At 31.7% G+C, this 19,823-nt stretch overlaps 1 protein-coding gene and 1 pseudogene across 1 annotated transcript in view; both read left to right on the top strand.

Moving 5' to 3' along the window:
* The first annotated feature begins 1,288 nt into the window (after positions 1–1,288).
* Positions 1,289–5,675, top strand: LOC131177066 (disease resistance protein RPV1-like; annotated as a pseudogene).
* A 1,169-nt stretch (positions 5,676–6,844) lies between these two features.
* Positions 6,845–19,823, top strand: part of LOC110662918 (disease resistance-like protein CSA1) — a 34,655-nt gene continuing 21,676 nt past the window's right edge. The window contains exons 1-2 of the mRNA XM_058142067.1: positions 6,845–7,067; positions 7,139–8,463. Coding sequence (XP_057998050.1) covers positions 6,845–7,067; positions 7,139–8,412 — 1,497 coding nt within the window. The 3' untranslated portion in view covers positions 8,413–8,463. The remainder of the gene's footprint in view (positions 7,068–7,138; positions 8,464–19,823) is intronic.

Consider the following 19,823-nt stretch of genomic DNA (forward strand, 5'->3'; position numbering starts at 1 on the left):
CAAAATTTATTTTATATAAAGTCTAAATGATTTTTACGAATAGTATTTTTAATTTTTATAAATTTATAAATTAAAATATTTTATTGATAAAAAAATAATTTATTTGAAAATAGGACTAATAAATAAAAAAATTTTAAGAAATTTTTTTAATTTTATTTAAATTTTTAATTTTATGAATTTTATCAAGATTATAAAATTAGTGTTAGTTTTATTCTGTCTAATTAAATTATTCAAAATTCAAATGATATTCTAATAATTTTGTTATTTTTTCGATAAAATTATTTTTTAATTTATTATAGCTGATAATAATTAAAGAATATAAAAATATTTTTTTTTTAAATTAAAATAGTTAAAAAAATTTATATATAAATTTTAAATTTGGTTAAAACTATATTTTTGTTGGTATCAATAATTTTTTTTTTCAAAAATTAGCTATAAATTTATAATTAATAAAGTAGTTGTTATATTTGAATTAAATTAAAAATTTAAATTCTCTGAATGCCTAGTTAAAGCTTATTCATTCTAAATATTTTTTTTCAACAAAGTTATAAATATGTAACAAATAAAATAGTTATTAATGAATAGGATTATAATTTTATATCTATTTATATAAATGTAAATTTTTTATTTAATTAAATAATTAATCTTTGAATAATAGTTTTATAATTATGTTAATTAAAGAGTTAATTTATACTAGTAATTTTATAATTATGTTAAGATGTTTTTGTTTATCTTATTGTTCTTCCCTCCTTCCTACACATATATAATTAAAATAAATTTTATTTTTTTTATTATAAATTTATAAATATTTAGAATAATTAATAAAATTTAATAATAAATATATTTTACTAAAAAATATTAGTAACAAATTAATATGATATTGTCATTGTTAAAATTACAAAAGAAAGTAAATTATGTCACTAAAAATTACGAACCACGATGTAATATGAATTGGTAATAATTTATAAATATAAATTTACATATACATCATTTTTTATAAATAACAAAAAGAGTTTTTTTCAAACCTTCACATGCACAGACTGAGATAATGAAATTCACTAATTGACAAAAAGACTGTAAAACTGAAGTCAAATCAATAAATTAAAGAAGAGTTGCTTTAGAAAAGTCGTGCCTCTCAATTTCCTCTCACTTACCTCTTAGATCTCATACGCGTTAAAAAGCAATAACTCTCTTTTATATATGTACACAATCCGTCGGGTGAAAGAGCAAGAGTGGAAAATGGTGGGTTCATTGTAGTTTCTTTTACTGCCGAAAGTGATCGCATTGAAACTTCCTCGAATATACAAAATCTCGTAGGTGGTTTGATTCAGATCAACTATAAATGGTTCCCTGGTTTAGCAATCTTTCATCTTTCTCTGTAATTCCTCTATTTTCATTCCTACCAAACAAAACCCTGCTTGTTAAATATGGCTTCTACTTCATCTTTAGCCTTTTCCTCTAAAACTACCTATGATGTTTTCCTTAGTTTTAGGGGAATTGAAACTCGTCACAATTTTACTAGTCATCTTCATGCTGCCCTTTGCCGGAAAAATATTACAACATTCATAGACGATGTTCTTGAGAGAGGAGAAGGGATCTCGCCAGCGCTCATGAAAGCGATTGAAGAATCCAAGATTTCTGTAGTAATTTTCTCACAAAATTATGCGTCCTCTCGGTGGTGCCTAGATGAACTAGTGAAGATAATTGACTGCGAGAAAAAATTAGGGCGAAAGGTTTTACCCATTTTCTACCGTGTAAATCCTTCCGATGTTAGAAAACAGACTGGGAAATTTGGAGAAGCATTTGGGAAAGTCAAAGAAAATTCAAAGCACAGCTTAGACGGTGTGGAGAAGTGGCGCACAGCTTTGATGGAAGCAGGCAATCTATCTGGATGGGTTTCCAGCGACTCCAGGTAATTGTTTTCAGTATTGGACTTAACTGGCTGGCTGGCTGCTTGAACTGTTTAAATTGGGAACTAGACCGGGCAACTGGTTTGGTCTAATTCAATTTATTTATTTTAATTATCAATAGAAAAATAAAAATTTTCAAAATTTAAATTATTTTTAACCAGTTTTTTTTTTAATTAATCTAATTGCTTAAATCTTTCAAATCGGTGAAATGGTTAGTAGATCGATTCAATTGTCAATCTGATTTTAAAAACATTGCAACATGTAATTCTTCATAACCAGTATGACTTCGATTAATTTTTTGCAACACATCTCATTTCTACAAAAATTTTGAAGGGTGTAATAGTAATTTTACCAAAAAAAATAATTGTTGCCCTGTATATTTTGATGAGCACTGGACTCCTTACAATTTTAAAATTTTTTAGAAGTTGAGTAATTTTTAAAGATTTAGTATTTTTTACTATTATCTTTTGGTATCTTCTTCTCCATTAATTATATTTTACCATTTTACTTTTTTAATAAATCTATAAATACTAACTTTTATGTTTTGAAATTTAAATTATTAGACAATATTATTAGATCTTTTATTATCTTTTTTATCAATTTGAGTAACTTTAGTAACTTTTTATTCATAATTCATTATTATTATTAGAATCTTTCATTACTAAAATTTCAACGTACCCATAAAATAAATTAGATAATTTTTTTTTTTAATTTTAAGCCATTTTAATTTCAAAAATTTATAATATTAAACATATATTATATTTTTAAATTAATAACAATTTCAATTAATTTTTAACAAATCAATATAATCTAAACAAATTTTATTATCAACTTTTATTTATTTTATTTATATTATTTTTATAAATTATATATTTTAATTGGACACTTCATTTAATAAAAAAAATTGAACCCTCCTATTTTGAATTTCTACCCTCGACACGGGCAACGATTAGGTTATCAAGAAAACCATCATATTCAAACCTAATTAATATTTTTAAAACTTGAATCCGTTCTAAACTCGATTAAAATTTATTATCGATTACTCAAACTTATCATAAACCCGATTATTATTATTCGAAAAATACTAGCACTTATTTAATTTTATATATTTTAAATAATAAGTTGCATAAAAATTTATTTTTATTAATAAATTTTATTTTAAAAATTTAATAATTTTATAAAATATTTAAATTCTATTTTATTGAAAATAAAAATATAAAATCATTCTCTACTTTTTTAAGGTTTAATTTCGTTTCTACCGTCTAAATTAATCATTAACTTTTTGTAATTATATCCCCTAGTGAGAACTTAATTAACAAATGAAGGACTCCACAACTGCATACTTAATGGTGATAGAACAATATATGGTGCATAATTAATTAACTATAGATTATAGTTACTTGAGTTTAAGATCTTATAATTAAAATCTCAAATTATAGAGGACTCTACAACTGCCACAAAAGATATATAACGGAGACATCAGGTTTATGAACCCACCTTCTCTTTCTAGTATCCAGTTAAATTATTTCTATTTTTTGATTTTATACTACAAAAGTTGTCCCCATGAGAGAAAATTTAAATATTTCTTAATTAATGAGGCGATGGGTTCTTTCGCGTAAGCCCCTCTGATGTTGATGGGATTCCAACTGTTTTTAGCTCTGCACCTGTATAATATAAAAACTAATTATGGAACCTTTAAACTTTCCAGCCAAGAACTTAAAATGCCAAAATGATAATAAAAAACTTCACTCAATTTCTGGAAAGGACTTGATAATTAAAACCTTAATTTCTGGGAAGTATTTGATAATAAAAACCTTACTTTAAAAATATTTGTTAATACATTTATTTCCTCTACTTTTGTATTTGTATGAAATGATACATGACCTGTAGTTTTAATCTATACTCATGCATATATTAAAATTATATATCAAGTTGTTAAAATTGTCTATGTTCTTTCTCTATTCTTTTATTTATTATCATGGACTTGTTACATTGTTTGTTCATCTTATTGTTTTAGGCCTGAATCCCAACTATGTGAAGAAGTCGCTGACAGCTTTCTGAAGGAATTGTTTTCCAGATCGTATGCTGATTCTATGGGCTTAGTTGGGATTGATTCACATGTTGATAAAATTATGTCATTGTTATGTATTGAGCCAACAAACATTCGGGTAATAGGAATTTGGGGAATGGGTGGTATTGGAAAGACGCTGAAATTCTATTTAGTCGAATATGTAATCAATTTGATTGCTTTTGCTTTCTTCGCAATGTTAGGGAAAAATCAGAAAAATATGGGCTAGTTGATTTAAGAAAAAGCTTTTTTTCGCAACTCTTGGGGATTGAAATTAGAAATCTAGAAATGCTCAGTGTGGTACCCACTTTCATTAAGGATTCACTTAATCGGAAGAAAGTTCTTGCTGTTCTTGATGATGTTAATGATCCAGAACAACTAGAAGCTTTAGCTATAAATGATGATGATAGTTTTGGGCTGGGAAGTAGAATCATTTTAATAAGCCGAGACAAACAAGTCCTTAGCAGTGCTGAAAAGATATATGAGGTTAAGGGATTGGATTGTAGCGATGCTCTTCAGCTGTTAAGTATGAAAGCCTTCAAACAAAACCATCCTCCGGTGGAATATACAGAGTTGTCCAAAAGGGTAGAAACTTATTGTAAAGGTGTTCCACTAGCTCTCAAGGTTTTGGGTTCCTATTTGTGCAGAAGGACTTCTAAAGAATGGGAAAGTGCATTGAATAAACTGAAGGTATCTCGTTACTGCAACATTCTGAAAGTCTTAAAAATAAGTTATAATGCTTTAGATAGAACGGAAAAGAGCATATTTCTAGATATTGCATGTTTCTTCAAAGGATATGACAAAAGCTGGGTAGAAGATTTATTAGACGATTGGGCAATAATTCGTCTAATGGATCAGTGTCTCATAACTATTGTGCATGGCAAGCTAGAGATGCACGATTTGATAGTGGAAACGGGTCAAGATATTGCTCGGCGGAAGGGTAACCGATTATGGATTTCTACAGATATCTGTCAAATGTTGGCCACAAATGATAATAAGGTAAGTAAGAGAATTAATTCTATAAAAACTTTATAATATCATTTATTAGATTTTTCTTATCTAAATCTGATTTACTATGAATTTAAGATACTAGATATATAATGGGATTCAATTATTAAATGCATGGATCCCATGTGTTTGTATCTTCAATTCATAATAAATTAGGTCTAGATAAGAATTTCTCTCATTTAAAGGAAAAATTACTGAGTCTTGATATATAAAATTCCTATGCCTTTGAATTGTTAATTGTTAGGCAAAGAAAGTAGTTGAAGGCCTATTTTTGGACATCTCTACAATTGGAAGGGTATATTTGAATCCTGCCGTGTTCTCAAGAATGCACAACTTGAGATTGCTCAAATTTTACTGGAGTTCCTGGTTAAAGAAGGAAGGTACTGGCTTCATATTTGAATCTAGCAGATCAGATTGTCTAAAAAGTCTTCCTAACAAGTTGAGATTAATTCATTGGGAAGAATACCCTTTCAAGTCTTTGCCATTAAATTTTTCCATGGAAAACCTTGTCCACCTCATCATGCCATGTAGCGAAGTTGAAGAGCTCTGGAATGGATCTACGGTAAGCTTTACATATATATCTGTCTTTGTTTTCATTTTTTTCCTTTATAATTTCATCAATTAAAAATTTTATTGCTAAGCCCCTAGATTTAAACAAAAAAAAAAAAAAAACAATTTTAGAGTTCACCAATCTAAAAATTTTAAGATATTTTAAGTAATTTTTTTTCTTATAACTTTGTAAATAACTTACTGAATTTATTGAATAGAAAATCTTAGGGTGTTAACTATATTATAGTCATAATTGTATATTATTGAGTAAAATTTTGGTTAACAAATCCTACATACTCATACCATATGTGGTTAATATAATTTCTTTTTTTTTTTCCTTTAGTAAAGAGCTGATCATATCATATGATTTAGAAGGGCTAATGATTTAATTTAATTATTAGAAAGTTTCTCTACTACAATTCTAATCTAATCTAAAACTTAGTATGTATAAGAATGTCCACGGTGTTGGATTTAGGCTTTAAAGGAAAAGTATGTTTATATAAAATAATTAATTTAATTGAAAAATATAAAGGAACATATTTATCTTTGCACATAATAATAATAATAATAATAATAATAATAATAATAATAATTATTATTATTATTATTATTATTATTATTATTATTTAAAAAAAAATTAGATCTAACTGAACTTTTAAATATAACACTTTTTTTTTATTTAGAAAAAATTCATTTACAAATATGAAAATGTTTTCTAACATTAAATTAATGTATTGTTGCCACCTATATAGTCTAAAAAAATATAATAAAAATAAATAATTTCATTACATTTTTGTAAATTGATTATTTATTTCTTATAATTAATGTAAATATTTGTAGCTAAAAAAATATATCAGTTAAAATATAATTATGCTTTTTATTTACTTAATTAAAATTTCAATTTTAACTAAAGATAAATTTTACTTTGAAAGTGCATATTAAAATTATGAAAAATGGATAGGAAAAAATGATATAATATTTTTATGTTATTATGAATGATAAAAAAAATTATGAGCTGCCCCTCCTTGCATGCCACTGACTGTCTATATATGGGCTTTCTGAGAATTTATAGTTAAAAATTATTTCGTGTATTTGTGTTATGCAGTGTTTGCCGAACTTAAAATCTCTTAATCTTACTTGGTCAACGCATCTGAAAATACTCCCTGATTTTTCTATGATGACAAACCTGGAAAAGATAAATTTTTATGGTTGTGAGAGTTTGATTGAGATTCCATCATCCATTCAGTGCCTGGAAAGACTCCATTATCTTGATCTAGGTCAGTGCAAAAAGTTGATAAGTCTTCCACAAATGCCGAGAGGCATAAAATATTTAGATCTTTCTGGGTCTGGAGTGGAAGAGTGGTCTCCGTCATCTATCCAATTTTTTGACAATCATGTGTTCGTAAATATTTCCCATTGCGAAAACCTTAGAAGTCTTCCAAGAATTATATATTGCAATACTTTTTCAGCACTTGATATCAGGTTCTGCCCAAATCTCATCATGGCTCCGCAGATTATGGAAATGCTCAACGGTCTCCCAAATAGCACTTGCGAATTGAAAGGCTCTGCGATTCTGAGTCTTCGTGGCTGTTCAAATCTTGAGAAATTGCCTCCCTTATTTGGTTTACTCTCTTTAAAATATCTGGATCTAGATGGCACTGCACTTGTAGAAATTCCCCTGACATTGTTTCTTTGTCATCATTAGAATTACTGTCTCTACGTGATGCTCCAATAGAAGAATTGCCGTCATCAATTGGTTGTCTCTCTTCACTTGTTAGTTTGAATTTGCAGAGATGTAAAAAGCTTAAGAGTCTCCCAAACAGCATTTGTGAATTGAAATGTCTTAAGACTCTACTTCTCAGCGGCTGTTCAAATCTAGAGAAATTGCCTCCTTTATATGGTTTATGCTCCTTAAAGAATCTATATCTGGATGGCACTGCACTCGTAAAAATTCCCCTTGACATTTTCTCTTTATTATCATTGCGAGTATTGTTTCTAAATGATACTCCAATAGAAGAATTGCCGTCATCAATTGGTTATGAATTGAATTTTTGTAATTGCGTAAATTTGGACCAAAATGCACGTGGCACCATTATGGCAGATGCTATCCAGAGAATTAAAGAATTAGCCTTTGCTAGAAGTTATGGAGCATTTTATCCTAGTTTTTTGGTTGGTTTACCCGGAAGCAAAATGCCTGAGTGGTTGAGCTGTGAAGGCCCAGGAGATTTAATAGAAACTTCGTTCCCTCCTGGTTGCTTCAATAATATGTTCCTGGGTTTTGTTTTTTGTGCTATTCTAGAATTCAAGGCTCCTGTTGTTCATGTGCGGCATTTACAATTAAGATGTCGAAGCAGTTTCAAAAACAATAATGGCGACAGAGTCGCCATGTTTTCAAGTAAATATTTCTGTTTGGAAGATACCATAGAATCAGATCATGTGATCTTTTGGTACGATGGCCATGGCATTTTCTCTTTAGATTGGCTCAAACAAAATTGTGACATGGAGAACAAGGCAAAATTCGACCTCGAGCCTGAGAGTGTGGATATGACACAGTTGGAAGTGAAAAGGTTTGGGTTCCACTTGTTATATGACAAAGTTGAGCTAAACAAATGCAATCCTTACATATGCAGAGAAGCCAATTTTCTGGAGCAATTAGAAGAAACAGCAAATGCCAACAATAAGAGAAGCAGGGAAGACTTCTACTCCAGTAATATCAATGGCAACCAGGAGGTGGAAACACACCCTAAAAGATTGAGGCCAAACTTCTTTATGGAAGATTACTTTTCAAATGCTCAGGATGGGATTAACTACGATGCTACTATGGTTCCTTCAAGTTCTTCATGTGAATTTGCTCCCAAATTCTACAAATTTCTTTGAAATTCGTCCCTACTAATTGTGGATAACTAGGGTTTGCGGCTCTCTTTCCCTGTAAGTCACCTCCATTTTTGTATTTTTACATTCTTTTGATATTTTGATACATGACAATGTTTTGGCATTCAAATTCTTACGTATCTAATCTAATTAAAATGCTATTAATGATGATTTGAAATTTGAATGAGATTCTTCGGTTTAAATCAAAAAATTAAACCAAATTGATTTTATTTTATTTTTTCAGCTTAATTATTTTTTCAGTTTTAATTAGAATTTAAAAAAATTTTCGGTATTATGATTTAGATCGGTTGTTAAATTAAAAAACTGACGGCAGACACTTCTCCATCTTCGCATACATCTCTAATTCGCATTCTATTTCTTCTTCTTTTGCCCCTATCACCATCAGCAAGCTGCGTTGACATTGGTAATTTATTTTGCCCCTATCATCATCATCTGGCGAGTCTTACGAGCCCATCTCTCGCGACTTCAGTGGCGTCTTCTAGACTCACTCTACGCCAACCCCGGCCTTCTCCATCTCGCCCGTACGTTTCCAGAGTCGTTTCCGATGCCAACCCTTGTGATTTTGTTATTTTTGGATGATATTGGTAATTTATTTTGATCTGTAGTGTTGGATTTCTTTGAAATCTAAAGATTTATGTTTGATTTGTTTCGATTCTTGTGATCTGTAATATTGGATTTTATTTTTCCTTTTCGTTTTTCCTTTCTCAAGGACTGCTTCTCTTATAATTTACTCTCAGCTTCCATTTCTCTTCTCCACTCAACGATTCAGAAGCTCTATGGTTTTTGTAGCCTCCAATTTCTCCCTCTTGCACAAACTTAATTAGCGACTATAAGTCTTCCATTTCAGGTGAGTTGCTTTTATGATCTAATGCTGCATATTCTATTTCTAATTTGTAAAATTTGCTTCTCAAAAGAAGTTTGAATCGCTAGTTGCAGAAACTTAGGCATTTGAATCTTGCTTCTATTATTTAAAATCTGCATAATATGTTATGCTGAACATTTGCTATGTTGTATATGATCGAACCGATATGTCAACTTTACTTTCTTCTGTTGGTGCACCCTCTACTTTTGTTTGACTTTTTTTTTTTTTTTTCCATTCCTTCACCTCTTTGAGAGAAAATTGCATGATCTCTTTCCTGGCAATTTGTCTACAATTATAAATTTTTTAAAATTTGTAGCTGGCACCAATAACTCCTCAATTATTGTCCATCTGTCCTTAGTCATAATATAACGCATTTGGAAGAAAGGAGTTTTATGCGTATAGTTGATTCTTTGACTCTGTTCTTCCTTGCTCTTCCTATGCGTATGTAGTATTTAAATTTGTGTAAGTGCCTGTGCTGTGATGTTTCTTTCTATGTTTGTCCATGTTATTGTTTATCATGTAGATCTCTTCTTACCATTAGAGAATGTTTAGTGTATGTTTATTATGCTTCACCCTCTTCTTCGGAAAATTTTGGGTGGCTGACAATGGAGAGGAAAAATAAACTCACAAACCCATTTTGACACTTGTTTAGGTTGTTACCTCCTCTAGTAAGTTTCAACATAGTGCTTTGTGATTTTTCTCTTGGTGGTTATGCTAGTTGAGTTCATAGAACCATGAAAATTTTCTAACACTCTTTCTGAGATTAAGTTGGTAAGTGGGGAAAGAATGAATTGCAAAGTAGAAACAGCTCCTGGGTTTGTCACTTTAGAAACAAAAATCGAGTCCTTTGCTTTGTACGCTAGTTAAAGAAAAAACAAGTAAAAATTCTTGGTTTTGTATTTGATGATTTTTTTTTTTTCCTTTGATGAAGATTCCAATCCTTTTGCTAGCTATTAAATTATAAACCTTCCTTTAGGCAGCCGTTACATGATTTTATGTAGCTCTTTCTTTTACCAAAACCAACTTTGAAGAGAGTGTGTGCCTACTTTTAAGATCTTTGCTTTATTTAGGGTAAGGATCCACCAAGAAAAGAAAAAAAAAAATTCATATTGCTTTTTCTTTCCACTTCTATTTTATTTTTGTTGGACTCTTTGAGGACCTATGTCTGATTATTATATTTTAGTGCTCTTGGTCAAATCCATTTGAATCATACCCTCTAGCCATGATTTTTTATTTGGTGCATTAATTCAGTGGGATTATGAATTACTCTGTTTATAAAGCTAAAATCATCGACTTCTTAATTAGTAAACCAATTTATTTGATTGCTAAATTTGTGTTCTATTTGTCCTAATTGTGAAGTGATTTATTCCAGAATTTGTTGAATAATTGACATGTGGGATGGAGAAAACTGGTTTTAACACAAGGATGGATGACAAATTTTAATAAATGATTCAATCGTGTAATTCCCGCTGTCAGTTGCAAAACCATGCAATCATTTGCCAAATCTCAGGTTCTGCTTTTTCTGATCACTAATGCTCACCATCATTGTTGTCCCTTTTTTCCCTATGCTGCCCATCAGCGGTGTTGTTTGTTTGTTTGTTTGTTTGTTCTTTCCTTTTGGCTTGATTGAGGTCCTTAAAACAATTTCAGTATCACTGCTCCTTATAGTCCTAAAAATAATTTATAGACATTAAAACTTATTGACAAATAATCTTCACATGGATATGGATGGTATGGAGTTCATGGAATGGTATAGGAGAATAAAGAATTTTTAAATGGATTTGGATGGTATGGAGTTCATGACAAACAATGTCCAGATTAATTCAATTATATTATTGTTTATGATAAATAATTTTTTCCTAATCATCCCATAATACTAGTGTACCTTAATTAAGATATTTTAGTCTGAGAATTCGATCATCCATATGCAGTATCATATTTAACAAGAAAAAAAGATATTTTAATGAATATAGAGACAATTATTCCATTTCAAATCCAATTTAGCTCTAAAAGAAATTTAATTAAGATGTATAAATTGTTAAATTTTGGGAAAGCACAATATAGTAACCTGTTTTTCATGCTTTTTCAATTCAAGGATTGAAGAAAATTTCATGACAAATCGATTATTGAACTATCGTCGTTAACAAATCGAGGAAAAGGGCTAACGCCATTAAGTGAACTTATGGGTATGTATACAATTGTTTGAATGAATTTTGAACAAAAATTATTATGAAATATTAATTTGCATATTCATATCTGGAGATTTATGTATTTATAGGAGCTTTGGTATCTAGTGTATCCCACACACCTGTAACTAAATTAGTTTCTTCACCTCTTAGCAAAGTGACATAAAGAAATAATTTCACCTTTAATAAAATTTTGATCTTCTAATTTATTGACATCATTAGCATCTGTAATTTATGAAAATGCTCTGCATTTATGATAAACAGTAGCTTCCACCATTCTAAAATCCTTTTTATTCACATTCATATTCAATTTCTTGCATGGATCATGAAATATGTGTATGTATATTCAACTTTTTTAAGCTAAAGTTTCATCTCTAACATGATTTTCTTTCTTGATGGAGTGTACTTAGTTTATGTTTTCAGAAGAAGAATTGTACTGCTGATTCTTTAGCACATTGAAACTTGTGGCATTGAAATTAAGGCTCTTATGTGAAATTGCATTCTGCAGCTCATTGTGTTCAATTCTGGCCTGATCCTCCAAATGAGATATTGAGTTTCGTCACGGCAGATGCAGTGGTAGTGACTCTATGTTAACTCAGGTTTCGAGCCTGTTCGTTTGTCTATAATTGAGTTTCCTCACAGAAGATGCACTCTAATTTGGTCTCTTTGGAAAAACAGGAACGAAGCGCTTTGGAATTCTAATCAGATTACAAGCACTGCTTCCTCCTTCCTTCATCAGTGATTAGCTGCCCAAGTTAGTGACCATCCATCCTATTTTGACTACTCTTGACAGTTTCTGTGGCTGATTTGTTGAAATGGCACAAGCCTGCTTCGGGATTCTTGAAATGCAATACAGATGCTTCCTCCCGTCTGCATCATAACAAAATTGAGCAGGTTGGGTTCTTTGTGATTGGAGAGGACAGCTGATTAAGGCTTGCTAAATTGAGCTTCTTGGTCCACCTGATCCGAAAATCACTGAAGCTCTCTCTCTCCAAGAAGCTCTTAGCTTGATTGATGGAAGGGGCATGCATATCACCTAATTTGTTAACTTATTCAACCTTGATTGAATGCTGATGTTGTTCCTTATCCTGCACTTATGGATGCCCAGTGCAAGAATTGTTAAGTGAAATCTGCTGTGACTTTATTTGATGAGATAACTAAGTAGGGAATCAAGCCTAATGTTGTCACTTATAAGGCAACTCAAGAAAATTACAGTGGCAAGCAGGAAATTTTGTCCATCTTCCATACTTGCAGTTGCGTAAAATGCAGCAATTGTTGTCGTTTTCTATAATAAGATTACTGCCATGTTGTGAATGTTTAAAAATGAGAACATGCAATATTTACACTGTAATTTTGGTGCATTTGCATCTAAGGAAAATTACAGGAAAAGTACTCCTGTAATTTTAATAGTATTTTAAGTTCAGAATTAGCAGGGTTAATACTGGTGTATTGTTTTCGCTCATTGAGAGAAGTGTTGCTTTACTTTTTGTTTTTAGTTTCATTATTGTTCCTTAATGATGATGTGGCTCGTGGTCAATGCTTAATCAAGAAATATAAACAGTCAATGCATAGTGAATAATGGTGAATGGAAGGTCACTGTTCATGTTTCTAAGATTTGATGACCCTCTTGTGGCGTTTCCTTTACTCTCTGTTCGCTCATACCTGGACCGTAAACCATCAGCATCAGAAACAAATCAAGCAGTTTACTATACTTGTATTTCTTGTAAAAAATGACTAGCAGAATTGCAAATACCCTTTTAATGGATCTCTGGTAAAGTTTCTTGTAGCACGTATTTATGGGCAAAAGCAGGTCAAGAATTGAGATTATCAGATTTTTGAAGTGCTAATGTATTTCTTGCCTGTCACCTTGCTGCCCGCTTTGTATCATGTAGCTTGTTTTAGATACTTCAGAGATATTTAACGTCGAATATGGATATGTTTTGATTTGTGTCTCTCTTGATGCAGTCTCTGGATGTCTCTTATTTTGATTCTATTGTCACTGATTGTAAATTTTCTTCTTAATTAATTCTGCTCTGTTTCTGTTACTTGTAAATCAGTGAACACCGTTGTCCATTGCTTAACACAAATAATTTAGTATTTAGTTTAATCTCCAGAAGTGAGGTCTTGTCACTCACGATTTCTTGCGAAGATTTATCTTAATGCAATTTCCTTTTGTTTAATATATATATATATATATATATATATATATATATATATATATATATATATATATATATATATATATCTTTTCTCGTTGGTATTTAAAAGAAGGTAGGAAAAAAAATCTGAAGAAGGTACAAATAAGATAAGGAATGAAACATCAAGAGATAATCAATAACACTGACACTAGAAAGGTCTACAGAATTTATAAACCTATGCTCTGATAACAATAAATATCACACTTGCGTTCCACTCTATAGAGGTAAAAGTGATAAGGAAAAACTGACAAAGTTTCTCCTAAAATATATCTAATTGGACATATGATGCTGAAAACCTGAAAGAATATGTAAATATATACATATATACATAAAGTGGCTCCATGCCAAATAGATATATCTTCATAGACACATGATTTTTTTTTCCCTCTGTGGGAACCAAAAAAATATACAAATACAGACTTTAGGTGGGTAGCAGCCTAAACACATAGATAATATATACAGCAATCCAAAATGATCAAAAGTTACAAAAAGAATACGTTGGCCCGACCTCCACTAGACTCTGCAGCTGGTGAAGTTGAAGAAAGTACAATGCTAACAAATGATGAGTACTGATAGAATGATCACTAAAATTATCTGAAATATCAAAATATAAGATGTAAGTATAATTACTCAATGAGCGGATAAATAAATAAGAAAGGGGGAATAAACAAGGTTTTGATACTTAATAGTACCAGATGCTATACTAACATATATTAGCTGAATAAATATCATTTGTTATAATTCACATAATTGAGATAAAATAAAATTTCATGCTGTAAAAAAAATATTGTAGAAATAACTTTGCTAATGATCATAAAATCAGTAATATTCTCATATGCTCACAATATATTTCCTATAGAAAATGCTTGCATTTCAGGTGCATATAATAAACTCCAGCAATCTGAGAGTAATGCTGGCATCCTGGGCTCTATAATGACACTACTAATAGCCCAAGAGCAATAAATATGCTGGTCATACATATGTGCATAACTACCCCCAAAAGGCAACCACCTGATATATGCCCCAAAGGCTATGTATATATCAAGCGCTGTCCTAAAGACAATATAAATATAAGCTGAGCTAAAATTATATCACCTATCATCAAGGTGTTATCTATTCGGTGCATATATTGAGTGTATTCAGTCATTTACTCAGCTGTGCTTCTAAATCTCATTTCATTTAATAAAAAAACACATAATTACCATCATTCATTCCCATTTTTGCATAAAGAAAAAATAACATAGATAAATATATATTGAATAAAAATTATCAGTGTTAAATACTTATCCACTCACCTGTACTAAAAACTAATGAAGCCTAGACCGCTGGAGCACCCCTAGTATCTATAACAGGAGCTGGGTCATCTCCTAAAAGTGTAGGGAAAAGTAATACATTAAGAAAAGGAATTTTAAATCCTGAAGATGAAAGATGTGAGGGTGAAATGCATGATTTATTTATCTAAAATTCAAAAAAAAAAAATTTCGGTGGCATTTTCGGTATAAATTGGATGTCTTCTAAAATTCCAAGAACTCAACCAATTCTTCACAAGCCACAACACATTCAACAATAATTTAAAATCCCCCTCCAAGCCCTATATAATACATCCATAATTAATTCCACCCTTTTCTCTCTTAATTTTTTTTTTCTATCCCCCCATAATAATATTTTTCTCCTTCTTAACGCTTCATACTAAATTTTCTTCCAACAATAACTTTAGAATTCTTGCTCACATAAATATAATCAATATTCATTCATAACTCCAAAATCAACAAATTCTATATTCTAATTTCTTCAATCTCAACCAAATATTTAGGACTTAAAGAACCTAAACTTAATTCTCATAATTGAAAACTAATTCTTGATATTCACCTCTTAAAAATACCTAATATATATGTATATATATTATAGCTTTGAATTTCCTTGAAATTAATCCATAGAAACCCTTACTTCAATATCAATTTTACCACAAATCTTTACCCTAAACTTGCCTCCCTCAATTTCTTTTTCCATAGAAATCACAATTAAATAATAAAGGAAGTTAACTTAAGCTTAATATTTCACAAGAAAAAGAAGAAGAACTTACCTATTAAAACTTAAGTTGTGCTATTGTGGGAAGAAATGAGTTTTAGCTAAGGTTTTTATGGATTTATGGGTGTAATTGAGTGATTTGGATGTAAAAGAAAGGATAAGGAAGAAGTTTGGGTTGAAGATGGAGGCATCAAAGTGAAATTTGGCTATGGAGTGTGTGAATTTCTCTTCCCCTGTTCTACTACCCGACTGCCTTGTTCTGTTCTTTTTTTTTTTTACACATATATATATAAATACAAATTCTAGAGTTATATTTTTATGGGCCCTCTAATTTGGTTTCATGCGTTGGGCTACTTGGCTGGGCCTTACAATTCCCTCCTCCTAAAAAAAATTTCGTCCTCTAAATTTACATACCTAACAGTGCAAACAAGTGTAGGTACTGAGCTCGCATATCCTCTTCTCTTTTCCAAATAGCTTCTTTCTTTGAATGATTGCTCCAATGAATTTTAACAAAAGGAATTGCTTTGTTCCTCAAGACTTTCTCTTCTCTATCAATGACCTCCACTGGTTCTTCCTCATATGTTAGATCTTCTCTCAACTCGATTGGTTGCTTCTGGAGAATATGAGAAGGGTCACTTTTGTATCTTCTTAACATGGATACTTGAAAGACATCATGGATTTGTGATAACTCTGGAGGTATTGCTAAGTGATAAGCAACTGGTATGATCCTCTCTATAATCTCATAAGAACCTATAAACTGAGGACTTAACTTTCCACACTTACCAAAGCGTACAATTCCCTTCCAAGGAGAAATCTTTAAGAATACCTTATCACCAACATTGTACTCAATATCTCTTCTTTTCAAATCTGCATAACTCTTTTGCCTATCTTGTGCTGCTTTTAACCTACTCTTTATCATTCGGATTTTATCCATAGTTTGCTATACCATTTCTGGATCCTCTAGTTTTCTTTCCATTTCTTTAGTCCAACGCACTGGGGTTCTACGTCTCCTTCTATATAATGCCTCATAAGGAGCCATTCCAAGATTAGCATGATAACTGTTATTTTAAGCAAACTCTATCAAAGATACATACTTCTCCCAACTTCCTTTAAACTCTATTACACATGCCCTAAGCATGTCTTCTAGAGTCTGAATAGTTCGTTCAGATTAACCGTCTGTTTGTGGATGGAAGGAAGTACTAAACTTCATTTTAGTTCCTAAAGCATTCTACAAACTAGGCCAAAATCGAGATGTAAACCTTGGATCTTTAACTGAAACAATAGAAACTGGAGCACCATGGAGTTTCACAATTTCATTGACATAAATCTCTGCTAAATTATCTAAAGAATAATCCACCCTTACAGGCAAAAAGTGTGTTGATTTCATTAATCTATCAATTATTACCCAAACGTGGAGTACAAGGTAATCTAGAAACAAAATCCATAGTAATATGCTCCCACTTCCATTCTAGAATAGGAAGTGGCCGCAACTTCCCCGCTGGATACTGATGCTCTGCCTTAACTTGTTAGCATACCAAGCACCTTGAAACAATTTCTGCTGTTTCCCTTTTCATACCTGGCCACCAATAATTTTCTCTAAGATCTTGACACATCTTAGTGCTACTCGAACGCATAGAATAGGCAGAATAGTGAGCCTCTTCCATTATATCTCTTTTTAGGTTTTCCACACTAGGTACACATAACCTGCCATCAAACATTAAAGTCCCATCTTCACTAAGTGAAAAATCTAAACGAGTGTCATTTCTCACCTCATTGATGATCTTATTTAATTGCTCATTTCGACTTTGAGTTTCTCTAACCCTTTCCACCAATACTGGTCTAACTTTTAGAGTTGCTAATAATGTCCTTGAATTATCCGTTGCTAACTTTTCTCTTAGAGATCAAAAATCTAATAATAATGGAAGTCTAACAGTTTTAACATATGCTAAATTACTGAGGACTTTTGATTAAGGGCATCGGCTACCACATTAGCCTTGTCTGGATGATATTTAATGGTGCAATCATAGTCCTTAAGTAATTCAATCCATCTTCTTTGCCTCAAATTCAATTCTTTTTGTGTGAGGAGATATTTTAAGCTCTTATTATTTGTATAAATCTAACAAGTCTCACCATAAAGGTAATGCCTCCATGTGTTTAAAGCAAAAACCACTGTAGCTAAGTTTAGGTCATGAGTAGGATAATTTAATTCATGTGGTCTAAGTTGCCTAGAAGTATAAGCTATTATCTTCCCATGTTGCATCAGAACACAACCTAACCCCTTGCGAGAAGCATCACTATACACAATAAATTCGCGTACTCCCGAAGGTAGAGTAAGAACTGGGTGAAGTTAAACATGCCTTAAGCTTCTCAAAACTCTCTTGGCATTCTTTTGTCCATCAAACTTTGCATTCTTTCTAAGCAATTTTGTCAATGGTGCTGCAATGATGGAGAAATCTTGGACAAAACGCCTGTAGTACCTTGCTAATCCCAAGAAACTCCTAACCTCTGTAGCATTAGTCGGAGGATCCCATTTGACTACTGCTTCAATATTCTTAGGATCAACAAATACTCCCTCTGCTGAAATAACATGTCCTAAGAAGATGACTCTATCAAGCCATAACTCACATTTACTCAACTTGGCATACAATTGCTTGCTTCTTAAAGTTTGTTATACAATCTTCAAATGCTCCTTATGTTCTTCCTTACTACGAGAATACACCAGAATATTATTGATAAATATAATAACAAAGTTGTCCAAATAGGGTTTGAACACCCTATTCATGAGGTCCATAAGCGGTGGTGCATTGGTTAACCTGAAAGGCATAACAAGAAACTCATAATGCCCATAACGAGTTTTAAAAGCTGTCTTTGGTACACTAAACTCCTTGATCTTCAATTGATGATACCCAGACCGCAAATCAATCTTGGAAAACACCTTAGCACCTTAGAGTTGATCGAAGAGATCATCAATGCGGAGCAAAGGATACTTATTCTGCACTGTGACTTGATTTAACTACTTATAATCGATACATAACCTTAGAGTGCCATCCTTTTTCTTCACAAATAAAATAAGAGCTCCCTAAGGTGATACACTAGGCCTTATAAAGCCCTTATCAACCAATTCTTGTAATTGTACTTTTAACTTTCTCAATTCTGCTGGAGTCATTCTATATGATGCCATTAAGATAGGGGCTGTACTAGGATTCAAATCAAAGAAGAACTCATCTCCCTATCAAGAGGTAATCCCGGAAGTTCATCAAGAAAAACATCAGGAAACTCACACACAATTGGAATGTCCTCTAACTTAGGCACTTTTAGGCTGGTATCAACCACATAAGCTAGGTATGCTTGACAACCCTTCCTAAGCATCTTCCTGGCAGTCATAGCAGAAATCACAGAGGAAGGAAAAGAACACCTTGCTCCATAAAAGATAAACTTGGGCCCCCCATGGCAATCAAACATCACTGTCTTCTCAAAACAATCTACTGCGGTATGGTGACAGGATAACCAATCCATGCCTAGCATAACATCAATATCCTGAAGATGTAAAGGAATCAAGTCTGCTAGTAACTCATGATCACCCAATTTAACAACACAATCCTTGTACACATGCTCACATATAATAGAATTCCCAACTGGTGTACCCATAAATAATCCACAATCTAGAGGTTTCAATTTTCTATCATCATGCATAGAAAATGATTGAGACACAAAGGAATGAGTGGACCCAGGGTCTATAAGAATGCGTGCATCCCTACCAAATATGGTCAAAATACTCATCACAACTTCTAGAGATGTTGTTGCCTCCTACTGTGTCATAGCAAAGACTCTGGCTTGAGTGCGAGGCCTACCAAGTTGTGCTGTGGGTTTAGACTGAGCTGATGAAGTTGCCCCTGTAGTCTTACTTTCACTAGGTTTTGTTTTTGTTGTAGGTTTACGTCATGCTAGTGCTGGACCAATCTGTGGATTCTAAGGTGTCATCGATCCATAACCAAAGCCACTATCTTTAGTCACAAGTAAAGGGCAATCCCTCTTAAAGTGTCCTAGAGCACCACACTTAAAGCAACCTCGATCAAACCTTCTACACTCCCCATCATGGTACTTACCATAGGTGGCACACTG

This window comes from Hevea brasiliensis, unplaced genomic scaffold (genome assembly GCF_030052815.1).
Source record: "Hevea brasiliensis isolate MT/VB/25A 57/8 unplaced genomic scaffold, ASM3005281v1 Scaf32, whole genome shotgun sequence".
Classification (NCBI taxonomy): domain Eukaryota; kingdom Viridiplantae; phylum Streptophyta; class Magnoliopsida; order Malpighiales; family Euphorbiaceae; genus Hevea; species Hevea brasiliensis.